An 18,406-nucleotide genomic window follows, 5' to 3' on the forward strand; every position below is an offset into this window, starting at 1 on the left:
GTGACTGCCCAGGTATTTCCTGTGGCACACAAGGGCCAGGACCATGGTCTAGCAAAGGAGAGGGGCAGCCAGTGACCCCAGCACAGAGGGGATGGAGAAGGGGTGAAGGGGCAGCATCCTGGCACCAGGAGTGCATCCCATGGCAGTTAAACAGTCAGACATCACATGGCAAGTCAGAACCTTGTTTAATATTAACTATGGGATATTTATACTAATAGAAAAAGAATGGTGTCAGGATAATGTAATTTTTTTCTGTTTTCCTTTTTTTTTAATCAGGTTTTTCATTTCCCACTGAACTGTGGCTGCTACAGACCAGCAACACTGCTCACAAATCCTCAAGCCAGAGGCTGAGGACAGCAAATCTTTGCTTTCATGGCAGGCATTTCTCAAGTGGAGTTCTTTCTGTCCATCAGATTAGCTCACCCTTCCACCAGGAGCACAGAGACAGGGTGGGTACTCACCTGCACAGTCCCTGAGCACAGGCTGCTGCAGGTGACACCTGGCAGGCACAGCCTCACTGTCCCAGCAGTTCAGAAAAAATCCTATTAGAAATCTCTGCCAGTCAAGACTTACAGAGAGCATCATGCCTCCTGTGGAAGCAATCAAATTTATCTACATCTTTTTGTAAATTCTGTAAAATAATATAAAAAGACAAACCATCAGTTATGGGAAAAAAGCACACCAGAAAGATCTGATCAGCCCATGGTATAATGAAAAGTTACTGGTAGAAAATAAAAGTGATAGAAGGAAATGGAAAAATGGTTTAAAAACAACTATCCCTTAGCAGCACTGGGAAAAATTCTGGGGAAAGTCCCAAATCTCATCTATTTATGAAAACATTAGGAAAATTACTGCAAAACACACACTTCCCATCAGCAACATGCTGCCCTCAACCAGACCTGTCACCTGCCAGTCCTGGAAAACCTCAGATAAGCTCAGAAAACCTCCACTACTAAGCACATGGAGGAATAACCATATGAGATGCTTTCAAAGAAATTTTTCAGAAGTCTATCAAGTCTTCAAATAAAAATGAAAGAAATTTCTGACAGAAGTTTTAACACATTTTACTAATAACATCCTTGGAGAGACATCAAACAGTTCAGCAGGAACCACCTCCCCCCAAAGCTCCATTCTGCACCAGGAAGGGAAAACCCAAAACCTTCTGGCCCTAAATTGCCCTGTTGCAGGTCACACACATGATGTTTGCCTGTGCCTGTGAGCCCATGGGAGTGCAGAGACACAGGCACATGTCCCACTGGAGCTGCACTCCACCAATAACTTATCAACCATTTTGATACAGAAATATATCAATGGGTATCAATCAACCCATTTTGATACAGAAATTACTCTTGAAAAGTCTCCCTTTTTTGGATTCTCCTATTGTTTTACAGCTCTTATGCAGCTTTGGCAAGCAGGGGAGGGAAGAGGATGTGATGCTGAACAGGTCACATTGCTCACTGGCATTCTCAGCCCTGCTGCTAATTGTGTTACACTGCTTTAGCTGGAACAGTCCTGAATTGCAACAAAATTGAGCAAAATCACCTCATTTCCAAGAAACCTGGCAGAAATACCTAGTAAATGTGTGTGAGATCCAGAGAACTGATGAAACATGAAATGCTTAATGAGTTTCAGTAAATAGCTTCCTTACAGCTTGTTAAACATCCACAGATTATCTTCCAACTACACTACATAACAGGAACTATGCTTTCCAAACCATTTTTCCAAACCATTCTTCAGTCTTTTAAGCTATATGCTTAAGATTTAAAAACAACTATGCAAGTATGGTACTAGAAAATGTACCAAAAATGGAGAGTTTGCTGAAAAATTCCCAATACAAACCTTATTTAAAAAAAAAAGAAAACAACAAAAAAACCTGTATCTGACGAGAATTAAGAAAAATACAATGAATGTTATGGGAATTTGATAGTTTCATTTGCTATTAATAATTTTGCATTTCAAAATGATGCTTCTTTCTCCCTTAACCTCTCTAGGAGTCTAAAGTAGCAGAAACTTGATGTAAATTCACTTTATGTAAGGAAACTCACTCAGTGTAAGAGTCTACATCAAAATCTCACCATTTCAGAGGAATAAAGGTTCACCAGGTTCATTGCCAAACACTTCTGCGATTGCACATCAATGGGAAGCCATATAAACTTTTCCACTGAAGTTTAACTCTTACATTCATAAAGTTGTCTCCCAATTATCTGCAAATAATTACCACAACAAAAACCAACCAACCTACCCAACCTTGCTCCCAATAGAAGGCATTGCAGTTCCAGAGAGAGAAATAAACACACACTTGTAACGCAGTGGGAAAGGGTACTGTGGAATACATGCAAATTCAGGAGCTAGGGATTCAAATGTGGTGCATGGCTTTTCCTGCTGTTGCACTTGGCATGGCTGAGCACCCCTGAAGTCTGATATCAAACATTTTGTGACATTTCATGCACGGCAGGCTGCACTATCCCTTTGGGTACACGTGCTCCCAGGAAACTGAACCCACCCAACTCCAACAGGGAAACAGTGTTTGCATTTCTGCCAAGCACCTGGTACGGGAGACCAGGCAGCATTTGGGGATGCCCATCCAGGAGTACCTGTAGATAGAAGCGCCCTGATGGCCAGCGCTGTGCAAGGTCTCTTGGCTAAAGCCCAGCCTTTTTGCACATAAAGCAGGAATTAAATGCTGAAGCCAGTCCACATAATGAAATCTGGGATACAAATCTTAGAGACACTACTTGCTAAAAGCCACAGGTACTATTTTAATTGTAGCTAGAGTAGGGAAAACACTTGCCAACACTCTCTGAAACGTTCAGCCGCCCACAGCTGCTGTCCCTCCTGCCCCACACAGCTGGATCTGTGCTGGACAGCCCTAGCCCCAGTCCCACTGCCACCACCAGCTCTGCCCTAGCTCCAGCTCTCCCACTGGTGCAGAAGCTGCCCTGCCAGGGAACATTCCCTCATTTCCCATTTATCACTGGCACCTTCCATCCCAAACAGAAACTCTTCTTCCACTGGCTGCCCAGCACAAAGAAAAGGCACATCTGTCCTCTGCTCCCTGCATCGCTGAGGGCACGCAAAGCCCCTTTACACCAACTCCAGGGAAAGGCAGAGCTCCCATCCACAGCACTCTGGTCAGCAGGAGAACACTGGGCAGGAGGGCAGGGGACTCAGCAGGGCCATGGCCAGCACTGCCCAGCAGCTCCCTGGCACAGCAGGGAAGGACAGGCACTGCTCTGAGCAGAGCTCAGGCCTGGCTCTCCTTTAACCTTCAGTGCCAACAGAGAAATCCTACACATGCGGAAATAACAACAGGGTTTAAAAATATTTTAAAGTAGTACAATTATTTTTTCAAAAATTACTCACCTTTTCAACTGTTGGAGTACTCCCTTTTCCTGCTGTCGCCCAGGATTTTTTTGTGGACAATAAGAGCAACTCAGGTCTACAATGTTTTTATTTGTATTTTTATTGCATCTATTTTTGATCCCATGCTTCTCTAATGGCTACATTAACATATTTTCTGATATGGTTACATTTATCCATCCTGAAATTAGTTTCTGTTACAAATACCGATTATAACAGGTCTGAACTTGTTCATTTCTCTTTACTAAAGAGAGCCCTAACAGCATTTTATTAGCTAAAAATGTCTAACAAAAGCAAAACAAAAAATCAGTTAAAGTGAATCACATTATCCTAAATCACTTGAAATAAGTCTTCAGTCTTCAACCCCCCCCCCCCCAGTATTTTTGAAAGAAAAAAATAACTACTTTGGATATAACTGAACCTAGAGGAAGCTGAAGCCTTCTCATGGCTGGTTAAAGGGATAAACAAAAATATCAGCTACACAGCAAGGAAGGTTTGACATTTTGTCAGCACTATGAATGACCCTGGGCATTTGGGGAACCTGTAAACAGACACAAAAAAGGGAAAAAGAGGCTTCTGCTGAGACGCCTCCAAGCTGGAGTGTCACCACCAACGGTTTGTGAGCTTGTAACCAAAATTTGAAATTTAAGTGCTCAAGATCTCTTAAGAAGTCTAATTACAAACATCTAGTATCTGACCCTTCAACACACAAACTTAAGGGAAATTACACACTAAATATGAGTCCTAGCACACTTGGATAGGAAAAAAAAGTCATAAGCCTACAGCTTTCCATCAGGTATTACCCACAGCCAGTGCTTTTAAATCCATGTAAATGGCAGAGCATATGCAAATAAAAATTGGCCAAACACAATTAATTTTCCTGCAGTGAAAATCCAGGCTAACCTGGGTAATTTCTGCTCCTGCATTCAGTCCAAAATGGTCACATGTATTTGAAACATTTGACAATAATGAACACATTTCTACATTATCAACTCTGTACCACTGAAAAAACTGGATATACAGGACCCAATTTGTGAAATTAATTTTATTTTTGAAACATGATATCCAATTACAAATAAATAATTCATACAATATAACTCAATTAGGGTATACAATGTTCAGGCAGTTCATAGTAACAACCAAGATCACATTGAAAATGAGTTTACATTAAATAACCCATTACAACAACATACAATTGGTCATTCAATTCATGTTTCAGCCTGGTCCAAGGTGTAGGCAAGTTGAAAATTGTTCCCCTTACCAGTAAAGAAACAGATGTACACTATTTTATACCAAGTCCAAAGTAGTTAATACACCACAGTAATAAAAATTAAAAATGCTGCATTGCATCACCTAAATGTAGTTTTAGTACAGAATAAAAAGGTTGTGAATTTTAGCAGGACAAAGGTTATTGCAAAGGAGTTTTATGTCCTATAGCAATTTCTGCATAAACTTACCAGCTTTACAGGGTGTTCCTAATGTAGGGTTTGGATTCCATACCCTTCTCTGCATCTGTCTGTAAAGCAGTGGGATGTAGGGACCTGCTCTGCTCTTAGCTCCAGTCACACATTGCTGTTCACTGTCGTTCCAGCAGAATCTCTCCCTGCTCAGCTACAGCTCCCCTCTGAGATGTGCTCCTGCCTCTGGGAGACCTGCAGCAGCAAACTCACACTGTCTTTTCTGACATGCAACTTTTGAATTTCTCACCTACCCCAGAAACCCTATGCTCTGTAAAGAACACTTACATCTAGATTGAATGATAGCCTGAAGTCCTGAAAATATTTTAAAGAATTGTGGAATTTAAAGGATATTCACAGCATCCCTGGAATTTCTTGGTCAACCATTTTAATAATGAAATACATCGATTTTCACAAGAGAGTAAGTAGTTACAATTTTCAATGATTCAGAGACCTGATAAGTTTTTATTTACAAAAGTTTTGTTAAAAATCCCCTCTCTTTTGGGGGCCCTTCAGGTGAGGTATATGCCCCTTGCTCTTAGTTTGAACTCAGATTGTTTAAAGTTACAGTTCTTTCCATTACAGATCCCCCATGTGATCCTCCCAAAACACATTTCTCACTCCTCCCAAACACACAGCTCTCAGCTCCTGCACAGCTGCCCACAGCCCCTGGGACACTGCAGTGCATTCCAGCAGGTACTTTTGTACTTTTGTTCTTGTTACTCAGGGCATGGGAAGACACACACTCAAAAAAAAAAAAATTAAAAAATTATGGAGGAGATTCCCAACTGGCAAGCAGTGCATCTCTGCAGGGCTGGAACAAACCCCTCCAAAGCTGTTCTTGTGCTCAGCAAAGCAGGAGTGGCAGCCAGAAGGACCTGGCAGCCCAGAGCAGCAGGGCAAGGAGCCCCAAACCTGAGCTGCAGCCTGAGTGAACATCCCAGTCCCCAGCACTTCCCAGCACAGGTGGCCTCAATGGGACATGGAATACTCACAATCCAGCAGGAGTGGAGTTTCTCTTCTGCTATAAATCAAAAGAAAAAACCCCACACTCATCACAAAGATTTTTAAAAAGTCTATCTCCAGCACTGAGACTGAACTTAATGAACTGCTTTGTTTTCACATTCTGTAGAGGAAATAAATGTCCACAATGAATCTTAATGCCTAATGAAAGAGAAACTATATATATGACATCCATTTTAAACATAAAAAACCTGAACTGTAAAATCAAATGCACAATTAGACTGCAACCCCATCTTGTGACTGGATTAGAAAAAAGAAATAAAACTATTTCCAAACCATTTTAAAAGTTTCCTTTACGCAATTTCTCAAAAGGGGATTTAAACCCTTAGCAGAACAAAATACTAACTTCAGATTTGTTTAACCAAAAGCAGATTTATTTCCTTAAATCTGCTGAACAATGCACCAAGTGATATACATAGTACTTCAGCAATTTATTATTTTTCACTAAAAATCACAAAAATATTTGAACAATGTACAGTCTGTGCTGAGTTCTATTTAAGAACCTGTTGATAAAGCACAGATAGAAATTTCAGTGTTAGTAATGTCTAATACATGGTGTGACACTTCCCTACAGCCTTGGCAATTTTTCCAGATTTGGATTCTTCAGTCATTTTTCAACATTTGTCTTGTCTCTATTTGTCACAAGGTTTTCATTCATGATCTGGATATCTAAAGGCAATAATCTCAACAATATGGTTCTGATTTCTTTTTGTTGCTTCTATTTCCATTTGATTACTTACACCAAAATTTACCAAATGTTAACAGTTTGTCATGGGCAGCAGCAGGGGAAATCCATAATTAGCACAAACCACCTCATCATTTCATCAGGGAACCTGCTTGGTAACCTTCAACTACTATGAATCTGCTTTCAATAATCAATGGAGAGCATTAATTAAAACAATATTTCAGAGGTTTATAAAATGAGAATTTGCACATCAAATACTTCCCAAAACCTCATGTCACAAAGACAATCAGCAGGAACTCCCTCTCCCAAACCAAGCTTCAGCATGGCTATGTGCTACCATAGCAGGGCACTAAGTAAGCATCAGGACCTTGAGTTTTACTACTACAAGTAAATGATACACAAGAGAGTAATCTCCAAATTAAAACCATTTTAGTATTTGCTTCATCACCAAGTTGACTAATGTATGCCTTTTCACATTCTCACGTAACCCTGAATATTCTTTCCAGAAATATTTTGAAAATAAAATTCACATCTGAAACAAATCTGAACGCTGTCACTCAAGATGAAAAGAGCCCCCATATTTTTTCAAACAATATCCATGAATCCCTATTGAAACAGAAATTGAGACTTTTTCCCAAAGTAAGAATTAGGTGTAACAAACCAAGCAACATAAATAACTCTGGCTGACAAATGCTTCAGATATCTGTTTTTAAAGCAAAAAGTACTACACAAAAGAACAGAGAATCAAAGGGAGATTTTTAATGGCACAAAGGGCAGCTAGGCACTGTGTGAGCTGAGAACATAACTGTCATTATGACTTTAAAAATCCCCCCAGGAAGATTTGGGTTGCAGCTAGGGCAGAGCAGGGGTCTTGCCAAACCTTAATAAACATCAAAAGAGGAAACCCACTGTAATGTCCTAATGAGAAAAGACAAAGGTTGCTACAGTCCCCCTGTTAAAAGGACACAGTCAAGCTTGTAAAGTGTAAGGTGAAATTAATGATGAGAGTTCATATTAGCAGTACACAATTCAGCTCTGGATGAAATGGTCATGCGCTATTTAAAAAAGGAGTTTCTGTATCTGAGAGATTATTCCTAGGTTTAACTCCTGCTGTGTTAATAGCATCTTCTGCATTAAAGGAGCTTTAACTAACACCTGCAAGAGTACCTGCCTTGAGGCAGAGCTGTGCCACGACCATCCTTCCATTTTCACATAAAAATAAAAGTAACCATTAGGCACATATTGAAGGTGCATTACACAAGCTGGAATGTCAAACATTTTCTCCCTCAGATTTACACAGAAAAATAGCACAGCAGCAAATAACCTGGTCCTCTGTTCAACAATTGCCTTGTTACAAGCATTTTCAATGTACATAATGTCACAACATCAATACCTTCTTATCTTTAAATAATTAGGTAAAAAAACGCCCCCAGTATAACCATTTCTTATATAGCCAAGTTCTCTCTATATACATCCAAATTTTAAAGATACAAATAAAACATTATACAGGATTTATAAATGTTTAAAAACTTGAGGCTTCAGAATCATGGTTTCCCAAAAAGACCTGGGAAAATCCACAGACTGACAAGGTAGCAGAGAAAACTGCAGAAAAGGAGACACACAAATTTGCTGCCATAACATTTTACCAAACTCGCCAGTCATCGTGGTGATGTCATTAAAAAGAGCAGTTTAGGCTGGAAATGAGGAGTGGTGGTTTTGTGTGTTGATCTCAAGTGTCGGGTTGAGACAGGCAATTCAAGTATTTGCTGTTTGATCCCAGCTCAGCAGAGCAGCAGTGGGCAGGGGCTATTTGACGTTCGTGCCGTACATGCGCTCAATGTCCGGCTGGTAGAACGCCGTCAGCTCCTTGCGCTTCAGCTTGAACGCGTCCGTCACCAGACCAGTCTCTGGGGTCCATGGGTCTGGGCTCAAACGGATCTTCACTGGGATTTCAAACTTCTCCAGGTTTGCTGTGAAAATAAATATTTTTAATACAGAACCTAAATGGAGCCGTTTTCCTGAAGTTAAGCACAAAAGGAGAAATCATGTTCTCACACATGTGACCCAAATGAAGAAGTGCCCCTCCAACCCCCCATGGTTGGTTTAACCACCTCTGGGGTCACAAGCAGGACAGAATCTGCTAGTACATGTTTGTCCAACTTCCACAGAAATACTGGAATAAAGCCCAGCTGTTCTGCATCTCTGCAGCTCCCTAACTTCCATGCACTTCCTCAGTGCAGGGAAATTATATCCTCAAAACAAACTCTGTCAGAATTCAGGACATCCCTCTGGCTGCCCTGGATGGCTTGAACCCCTGCCAGGGGCCTCAGAGACCTTAGCACAGAGCCCAAGACTCCTGTGACTTTGATTTTGACCCATGGAAAAAATTACCAACCTTATATGAGGATCTGCAAGCCACGGAAGTCTTAGTAGAATAATAGTTTGTCACGGGGTGAAAAATAGATTTTTGGGGTTTTTTAGAATGGGGCTTCAGGAGGCAAGATGGAGGAATCTGGATGTGCCCAGTCTTTCTCCTCCTTCTTCTTGGCCTCCCTCTTCTGCTGTAATGCTGGCATTCTGGATTGGTTTAAGGTAGAAACTCACTGTCTACCATAGGTGATAGGTATTGGGAATTTATTGTAAATATTGTACATGTAGTTTTTAGTATAAAAGATAACACTGCCCCAAGGGCGGCCAGTGTTCCTCTGTCTGACCTGCTGAATGGACCTCAGCAGGCCAGAGAAAGAATTTTAGAGATAAGAAACAATAAACAACCTTGAGAACAAGAACAGAAGAGTTCTAACTCCTTCTTTGACTGCTGTGCTGGGAACAGAGACTTTCTAACGCATCTTGGGGTCACTCTGACCAGCAGAAGGACCAAGAAAACTCTGCTCTATCAGCATCACGGTACCCATCATCTGGAGAGAATATCTTAAAATCCATACTACTTAGGTTAGAAAAAATGGGGGAAGTTGTTTCTTCCTCATAGTTCTAAACTGATCAAGGGAATTCAGTTCATATGAGAGCTCTTCCCTATACTGAAAGAGAGCAGTGCTCTCCATGTTACACCTTCAGCACAAAACACTATCATTTGCAACAATTTCTGCTGTGGTTTCAGATATGAGAAGAGAAAATAACTAAGAAAAGTAGCCAACAGATAGCAATAATAGAAAAATACTCTCATTTCAAGTTGAATTTCAAAAATATATACAAATATATTTATCATGTGCAACCTGCCATTTTTAGATTTTCCTGCCCCTTTTCCTCCCTCTGGCATTAGATTACTAGGTTTGGGTTTTCAGGGTTTTTTTGCAATTTATCACTAAAACCCATAGTATTTAAAAGTAAAGCCTGTGATACCAAAGTGAAAATGAAAACCAAATATAAAATAACATCAAAATCACGGAACCAAATGCTACCTTTCATCAAATTTAAAAGTACTTAATTCTTTTAGAATAATGTTACACAAAAAATGAAAGCAACTTTGTACATGCTCTCCATCACAGGAGCTTCTGAGAATGACTTTGGCCACATGCTCCATGCAGTGAAGAAAAGGAGGCTAGAGAGGTGGGGCAAGGAAAGAGCAGCTGCAGTGTTGAGACTGCACTCATGGCAGAAGGGTGCTCCTGGGATGGAGCTGGCAAATGTCTCATCAGAGTTTAACATATTCACAAGCAATATGGAGAAACAATTAATATTGACAAGCAGAAATTTCTGGAAGCATGTAGTTATCCAGGGTAAAAAGGATGAGGATAAAGAGCAAAGAGGGACAGAAGGACATCATGATGCTGCAAAACAGCAGGCAACATCCATTACAGGAAAGTGCCAAGAGATGAGTATGGAAAATTCTACACCCCTGACGATCATTTAAAAAGAAAATCATCCTGTGGCCATAACTGACAGCATTATGCAAAAAGCCCAGTGCTCAGAAATGGCCAAAAGCAAAAATAAGGCAGAAATTATTATAAAGAACAAACAAAATATCTCTGTGTCACTGCTTTATTCTGCACCAGAACAGCCTGACAGAGTATGGCCAATTAGCATGAAAAAGATACTGAGGGGGAGGAATAATCCACACTGCCAGAATCACAACCACCACTGGAACTGTCCACTGCCCCTCCCAGAGCACAGCTCAGCAGAGTCAGCCTAACTGGCAGATGGAAGGCTGGGACAAACAAGGCATTTCTTCACACAAACAGGCCAAGAAGCTACAAACGCCCATGAGATACTGTGGACACTAGTACAGAATATCTGAGTAATTTTCAAGTGTGGCTAGAGAAGTTAATTGAAGCAAAGTCTTCTGAATATTACTAACTACAAAGATGCTGCTTTGGTTTTGGAAATCCTTCAGATGCAAGTGCAAGCCAGGAGAGCCCCTGTCACCATGGCTTTATTTCAACTCTGCACTGGTATGCAGCATGTGAGACTGTCTCATACCCAATGCATAATTTATGATTATGGATCTATAGCTGGCCCACACTGGTTTTGGACCAGCAGCAAGGCCAACAAGATACTACAGGACATCTTAAAGAACACACACACAGAAAACTATACTTGTAAAGCTTCACTGGTTTTATATTCTTTCCTCAGCTATAGGCCACAGTAAAAGAAGCTGCATGAAACAAAAGGACTGACCCAATTAATGTTTTGTTGTTGGGGGTTTTTGCATGAAAATTTCACTTCGTACAGGTTCAATGAAATGTACACACTCAAGTAAGAATTTTAGGGCCTATGCTTACCTATTTCACAGACAATGCAGTCCACAAAACTGATACCATCGACCCAGGCACTCACCTGCCACAGCAGCCTCAGCTAGCACCTTCAGAACCTCTTTTTCCATCTCAGGACTGTTACAGATCTCTTCCCAGGTTCCTTTAAATCCTTTTTTTCGGGCTAGTTCTGCGAGCTCCTTTTGATTTGGCACAACAAATCCAATGACATAAGAATGGAAACTGAGAAGCACAATGTACTTTAGTATGAATTTGGCAAAGTAAACAACTCTTCAAAAATAACATTTCAAGTTGGGGGTTTTTACACTTCACATAGAGATATTGCTCTTAACAGCTGGCTTTTGTTCACCTGATAATCCTCTTGAAATAGCACACAAATTACCTCTGCCTGCTTTAAAGTAAGTAGAAAGAGAAGCTACTTACCTTACAGTAACTGGATTGCTTCAAGGTGTGCTGTCCATATGCATATTCCACTGTGTCTCATGCCCAAAGCTTTGGGAAGCAGCACCCACACGATGTCACTGCCTCTGCTCATGTTTGGCAGCCCGGAATGGAGCCTGGTGTGCGGCCTCCCTACCTCAGTTTCCTCTCAACTGCAGAGTCCAGTTACTGTAGAGGAGTAGAGGACTGCAGTGAAGAGGGGTTGGACAGCAGGTTGTGGAATGAGCATATGCACAACACATCTCAAAGGATGCCTGCTTCTGTAAGGGAAGTGACTTCTGTTTCTCTTTCAAGTGATTGTCCATACACTCACTCTACTGTTGGCACTCTTTGTCTGCTCCTGACAAGCCAGAACATACAAAGATGTGATCTCAAAGTCTTTGGGCCCTGAAGCACAATTCACTCTGAAACAGGTATTCAAAGCTTTTCTGATGGTGCAGAGTTTAGGTAAAATGTGCACAGAACCTCACACAACAGCTTGACACATTGTAACAAAGCAGATCACAGAGCCAGAATTGAAAGTGATTTCAGAAGAGCTCCTAATCAATTCACCTGCCCTGAAGCAGGGTCAGATACATCTAACAGATGTTTGTCTACATCTTGCTTAAACATCAGCAAGCACTAATGCCAACACTTCTTCACTCATAGCATGGATAAGCTGCTGCTGATGGAAATTCCTGACTCTTCCTCTTTGAAATTTACCTCACAATTGTCAGATGTCCCTCTCTTTTCCACAGAAGCTATTTATCCATCCACAGATTTTCCTTGTCATCTTTTTAGTCTTGCTTCCTTTCTGAGGTTTATTTAGACATATCAGCAGTGCCCTCTCCTCCCAATTCATGCCATCACAGGTCACTAGCCAGATATTGCCATTTTTTTCCTGGACTCTTTTCATGAGGTCCATGTCTTCAGATGGGCTACATGTGGAGCTCAGACCCCTTAATACTTGTTAGAGCAAAGACATCATCATGCATTTTGTAAGCAATAGATCTGATTATGCCTTTTACCTTCTTATAACAGCATGGCACTTGTGGACTCATGTCAGCTCCTACAGAATTGCTACCAGCTGGTGGTTCTCACCCTTAACTTCTGCAGTTTATTTAGCTGCAAGTATAATCTACAACTCCTCTCTTTCAACTTACTGCTCTTTTCAAGCAAATCTCCATCTAGGCAAGCTTGCTCTGAATTCTCATCCTATCCTCCACTGTGGCTTTGGTTCCCTTCCATCTTCATTATCTACAGAATTATTAAACCTTTTCAACTCTCACCAGACAGATCATTAATACAAAATATAGAAACATAGCCCTAGCATGCAGATTACTGTACTATATCCTTTAAGGTCTTAAAGATAATTTTAAGATACTACCTCTAAATATGCTTTTGGTTAGAAAATTACAATTTTCTCCTTTGTTACTAGAATGAATCATAATGGGCATCTGCCAGGAGCTGAGAAGACTGCACCAGGGTCCATTATAAACACAGACTTCCCTGGCAGCATCATCACAAGCTTTGCCTGCCAGCACAAAACCATTCTCATTTTCTCTTCCTGAAAATGTATTAAAGGATGACTTCAGCTTAGCCTCACTATCATTACTGCTTGTATCTCGCCTTCTGCCTTTGCCTCTGCCCCATTTCCTCCATGCACACTCATGCTGTACTCTGCACTGAACCCTTGTACCTTTGCTCCCTGCTGTGCAAGCACTGTGTGTGAAGGCACCTGGGACACAAAGGACTCTGGCACTTTCACCCCTGGTTCCTGTAGTCTTTTGACATGCTCAAGATCATGTCCTGCAATATCACCAGTGTCTTCAGGGATAAACAGCACACAAAAGTAATCCATTGGCTGGGTAAGCATCAAACTTTCTGTTCATCTAAAATTCAGCCCCTTCAGTAGAAGTGTACTTGTTTTGGACAAACAGGTTCATCCAATTGTTATTTTCTTGGAAAGAACACCTTGCAGCTCTCAGTTCCTGGTACATGTAGTTTTTCATTCTGTGCCACCAAGTTAAATCTTCACTTGTTGCAGTTCAAATGCTAAAGCACTGTTTTGTCTTGAGAGGTATCCTGAAGGTACATCGTCCCTCTCGAGCAGCTACTGCCCTGTCACTGCTCCTTATGCTGATCCTTTGTACTTGGTACCTATGTCTTGGAAGTGATTTCCAGTGGAAATTTTCAGACTTTGGTCCTCAAGACCTCTTTAGTCATCTCTTCCACGATGAAAGAGAATGTCAGTCCTACACTAGGCAGCCTCATTCCCTTGCTGTGCTTACAATTCTACCCATGTATGGCTCTCAGACCTGTAGTCAGAAACATATTTAATGGCACTACACATAGATACCACTCTTTCTATTCTGTAAAGCCTGGTCCTTATCTCCTTCAGATTACTGAGGACTTCCTCCAGTTTTTTGCCTGTTTGCTCATTCCTCAGGTAACTGAGCTACTTATTTTCCTGACAAGATGCTTGAAACTCACTTCATGTGTCTTGGATGGGTGAAGTGTTGATAAAGCAGTAGGAGTCTCCCCTGACAGAGCTCTAATCACAATTCCTTTCAGCAAATGTTTTTATTTCTTATCTCACTTATTTTGTCTGAAGTCAATACAGCTTTTGAAGTAGCAATATCATGCAAACAATTCTGATTCCCTACTACAGTGTTCAGAGGAGCTTTACACCCTAAAATCTAAGGTCAAATCAGATATTTTAAACCCATTTGTACAAGTCTGCCCTCCTTGTCCTTTTGCACGTGGGAGACAGAACAGCTACAAATAAAGGACTCCTCCTGCATACAAGATCACCCAGGCAAAGTATAAGGAGAGACAGGATCCAAGAAAGGTCACAGGCACTGTTACAAAACCTCTCTGAGCTCATGCTGCTGAGGTGAGCACATGCCCACAATGAAATGTGCGTAAGGACAATCATTCAGGGACTCTATTACTTGGCTACTCAGGCCACATTACACACATAATAGTATTAAGAAAGTACAACAGCAACAGAAAAACCAATCTGGAATGTCTTGTCTTGTTTGTCCTTGGTCTGGACTCCTGTTTGTAAATTACCTTTAAAAATTGCTCATAGGTTTTCCTGTTTTTAAGTAATAGACATGACCTATCAGAGTCAAGTGTCTGGTTGGCAAGTGCATTTTAGCTTCCAATGTTATGTTGGCCTGGCAAAATTAACACAAAAATTTGGTAGCACAAGTCCAATAGTGAACTGCAATCCTGGAAGAGAAGAAATCATGTAGGAAGCTCTTTCTCCACAGATCACAGAGGGTGCTTGGAACTGCTGCAGCTTCAGGCTGTCAAAGCCAGCAAATGTGAGACTCACACAGTGAGTCCAAACCACAAATAAAGCTCAAAAGAATGGAAATTTCCTCAGCAGTGGCTGGCCCAATGCATGCCAGCCTACTGATCCAAAGCTGTCACAACTGCAATTAAAGAATGACTACGCAACCCCTCCCAAAATTACAGAGAACCAGGTGAACAAACCAGAAGTTAATTGTTTTATTTATTACCACTGAGAAATTCTCTGGTATGCTTATCCTGGCTGCTTTCAAATCTAAGTGGGGCTTTTTGGGACATCAATGGGAGTCAGAATACTTCTGATCATTCAGAAGCTCCAAAATAATTTCCAAACATCAGTGATGTTGTTCAATCAACAGGAAACAAAGACCACCTGAAGTATATTTATATGTGTAAGAGATAAGAAACTCTAGAAATAGAAACTTAAGACATGTTAGACCCCTTATCACCTCATTTATTAGTATACATGTAAAGCAAATAGAAATGACATTTGATTGTCATTTATTCTGTGTTCACACAGTGTTTAGATTGTGTTTTTTTCTCAAGCTTCAAGGTGCTGTACTGCAGGGATAAAGAAAAGGAACTTTAATTCACAAGCCAGCTACTGGACCATTGGTGCTTTTTTCTCCCACTTTCCTCTGAAGTACCACAGTACTTCCTCTGAAGGACAAATGACAATTAAACACAGCAAGGAACAAGGTGTCCCAGGGCTTCTAAAGGTAACACTGTCAAAGTGCTTGAGTGATGCCTGTAATTAATGCAATACAGCTCAGCTGCTTTCCAGATAGGGGAAGGAGGAATTCATCCATTCAAAAATGGATTTCAGATCTTTTAGTTTTGATAGGGAGTTATTCCATTGCATTTTAAGTAAAAGCCTTTTTTTAACTGATTAAAAAAATTCTACACATTGAGTGGCAAAACATTTTGCTTCAAGAGGACAAAGAACAGAGAAGTAACAAAGTATAAGCTGCTCTTACCTGCTTGCATATGCACAAATATTATCCACCAGTGGGAGATTCTTCAGAGCTGCTTCCACTTTGCCAAGAGAAACATACTCTCCTGCCTGCAGCTTTACAAGATCCTTTTTGCGATCTATCGAGGAAGAAAGGAATTGACTGTTAATTACAGAATAGAAAACTCTGAAACATTGATTTTACATTTTTCTGAAATGCTTATTTAAATATCCAAACTGACTCATGTTCGGTGAATGTACCAGAAACCTTTAATGTTAGGTTTCTAGAGTGCATTTTATCAGTCTGTCTGTCCCAACAAAATTAGGGATATTACAATTCCATGCATTTTCTGCCTTCAGAACAGCATTTCCTATATGACAGCACCATCATGTGCATGGAAGACAAATAGGACTATGCAAAAGCCACTGTTAGCCAGGAGCACACATTTTGTGCTCACTGGCCCAGACCCATAAGGCAGGATATGCACCATTTGGTGGCATTATTTATTTCAGGCTAAATCCATATTTAAAGAGCAATTGTTCACCTTTTACTTGAAAAACAACAATAGGAACCAAAAATTATGCCCAAATTACTTGAGGTTACTGAACACAACTGTATAAAATTATACAATATAAGGCAGCCTATCTACTCAGTTTGTATTCATCTCCCTAATTACTACCCAGTCTCACTAACTTAAGGACTCAATGTTAAGACTGTTTCAAAGTGAACTAAAAATCAGCTTCTAAAACACACAAACAAGTTCACATTAACATATCAGAACTTCCCTGAGATAAATGGGAAGGCTTTAGATTGCATGACAAGATATGGAGGTTTTTTTCATTACTGTATTTCACAGCCCTGAAAGATGTGTGTGTATATGAATATCTATACAAATACATGTTACCTGAATTTATTAACTCACCAATAATTTTTAGACATCCATCATGATGAAACTCTCCAATGTCTCCAGTATGGAGCCACCTCTGCCCATTCTCATCAACAGTGAAATCTTTTTTGGTTCGTGCCTCATTTTTGTAGTAGCCCACAGTCACATTCTGCCCTCCAATAAGGATCTCACCTCTAGGATATGGTTTGTCAGTGTTGTAATATCCACCTGGAAGGATGGGGAGTTTTATTAAGTTTATGAGAATGAAAACATATTCCAAAGGAAAAATTTGTGCCATCCTTCTGGTAGTAGTAAGTAATGTGCTTTATCAGTTTCACACAGGCTCAAATAAAACCAAATAATTTTGCCTCATAGTTTAGAGAAGGAAAAATCCGTAAGGTTTTGCATTAGTCCAAAACACACTTAAGTATTATGTATTTCTACTCTACAGTACATAAAAGCCCGCAGTAAAAGGAAATACCCAAATGCATTTCAAAACTTATTATATGTATTTTATAAAGTATCCATTAAGCTTCTATTCTACATGCCAATTTTAATGACTTTAAGAATAATATTGTAAAGATTATTTTAAAATAATTTCTTAATGGCAACTGAAGGTACCATGCATACTACTACCTAGTCAAAATGCCACTTGCATTGATAACTTGTGTCTGGATATTTCCCTGTTTTGAAACTACTGAGGGATTTATTTCACGTTTCTTCTCCCCAAGAGCAAACTTTTATAGACAAAAGTAGCATTTAAAATGCAAACAGCCAAGAAATAGTCTTTAATTACTGCCACTGAGGAAAGCCCAATAGAAAAACACAGTTCTTACAAACACATTACAATTAAATCATAAGCAGGAATTCTCACCTTCTTCCCAGTTCATTAACTTGATTTCACAACAGACCAAAGGTGCTCCCACTCTTCCTGTAGTGTAGTCCCAAACTAGAATTTAAACAAGCGCATTTTCAGAAAAACAAAAAACCAAAGATGGCCAGAAAAAAAATATTTTGTTGTCATGCATCCTCAGTGAAAATTAACTGCTATTTATTTCTAAACTTTAATTCACAGAACCAAACCTCCAAGAAAACCCAACCAATTTATCAAGAGAACACAGATAAAAATTCTTATCCCTCTAGGAGAGTAGACGGCTGTATTGAGAGATACCCTCAGTATCTAAAAGGCAACTGATACCATTAGGTTCTGTTATACGAAATTAACATCTGGTGCAGGAAGATTTTAATTCCTGACATGTCAATATACTCAACAAAATCTGAAAATTATTATTAAGTTGATGTGGTAAGTACAACAACGCCAAGATCCCATTCACACTAGAATGGGCGGCTCTACCACTCATTTTACACGTGGGTCACCTGCTTTAGCACAATGCAACCAAACCAGCACTGTTTGATACATTTTTGGGAACACCTGATTGCAGGATACCCTGATGGCACTTGGTGGCACCAGCCAAGGAGCAGGTGGGCAGGGCTGAGCTGCGCAGGGCTGAGCGCGGGCGCTGGTGCCCGAGGGACACAGCGCCACCCACCTTGGGTGATGGTGCCAGCCCTGA

General features: G+C 40.4%; 1 protein-coding gene across 3 annotated transcripts in view; it reads right to left on the reverse strand.

Moving 5' to 3' along the window:
• Positions 1-4,385: 4,385 nt before the first annotated feature.
• The window catches only part of ACSL3 (acyl-CoA synthetase long chain family member 3), a 50,858-nt gene continuing 36,837 nt past the window's right edge, over positions 4,386-18,406 (reverse strand). For 2 of the 3 annotated variants that reach the window (XM_030954200.1, XM_030954199.1), the window contains exons 12-16: positions 17,707-17,781; positions 16,869-17,060; positions 15,971-16,085; positions 11,320-11,477; positions 4,386-8,495 (exon numbers count right to left, since the gene is read on the reverse strand). In XM_030954200.1, the coding sequence (XP_030810060.1) occupies positions 8,332-8,495; positions 11,320-11,477; positions 15,971-16,085; positions 16,869-17,060; positions 17,707-17,781 (704 nt within the window). In that variant the 3' untranslated portion in view covers positions 4,386-8,331. Of the gene's footprint in view, positions 8,496-11,319; positions 11,478-11,513; positions 11,865-15,970; positions 16,086-16,868; positions 17,061-17,706; positions 17,782-18,406 lie in introns of those variants that run through there. The other variant, XM_030954201.1, reaches the window with a different exon arrangement.

The sequence above is a fragment of the Camarhynchus parvulus genome, chromosome 9 (assembly GCF_901933205.1).
Source record: "Camarhynchus parvulus chromosome 9, STF_HiC, whole genome shotgun sequence".
Taxonomy (NCBI): domain Eukaryota; kingdom Metazoa; phylum Chordata; class Aves; order Passeriformes; family Thraupidae; genus Camarhynchus; species Camarhynchus parvulus.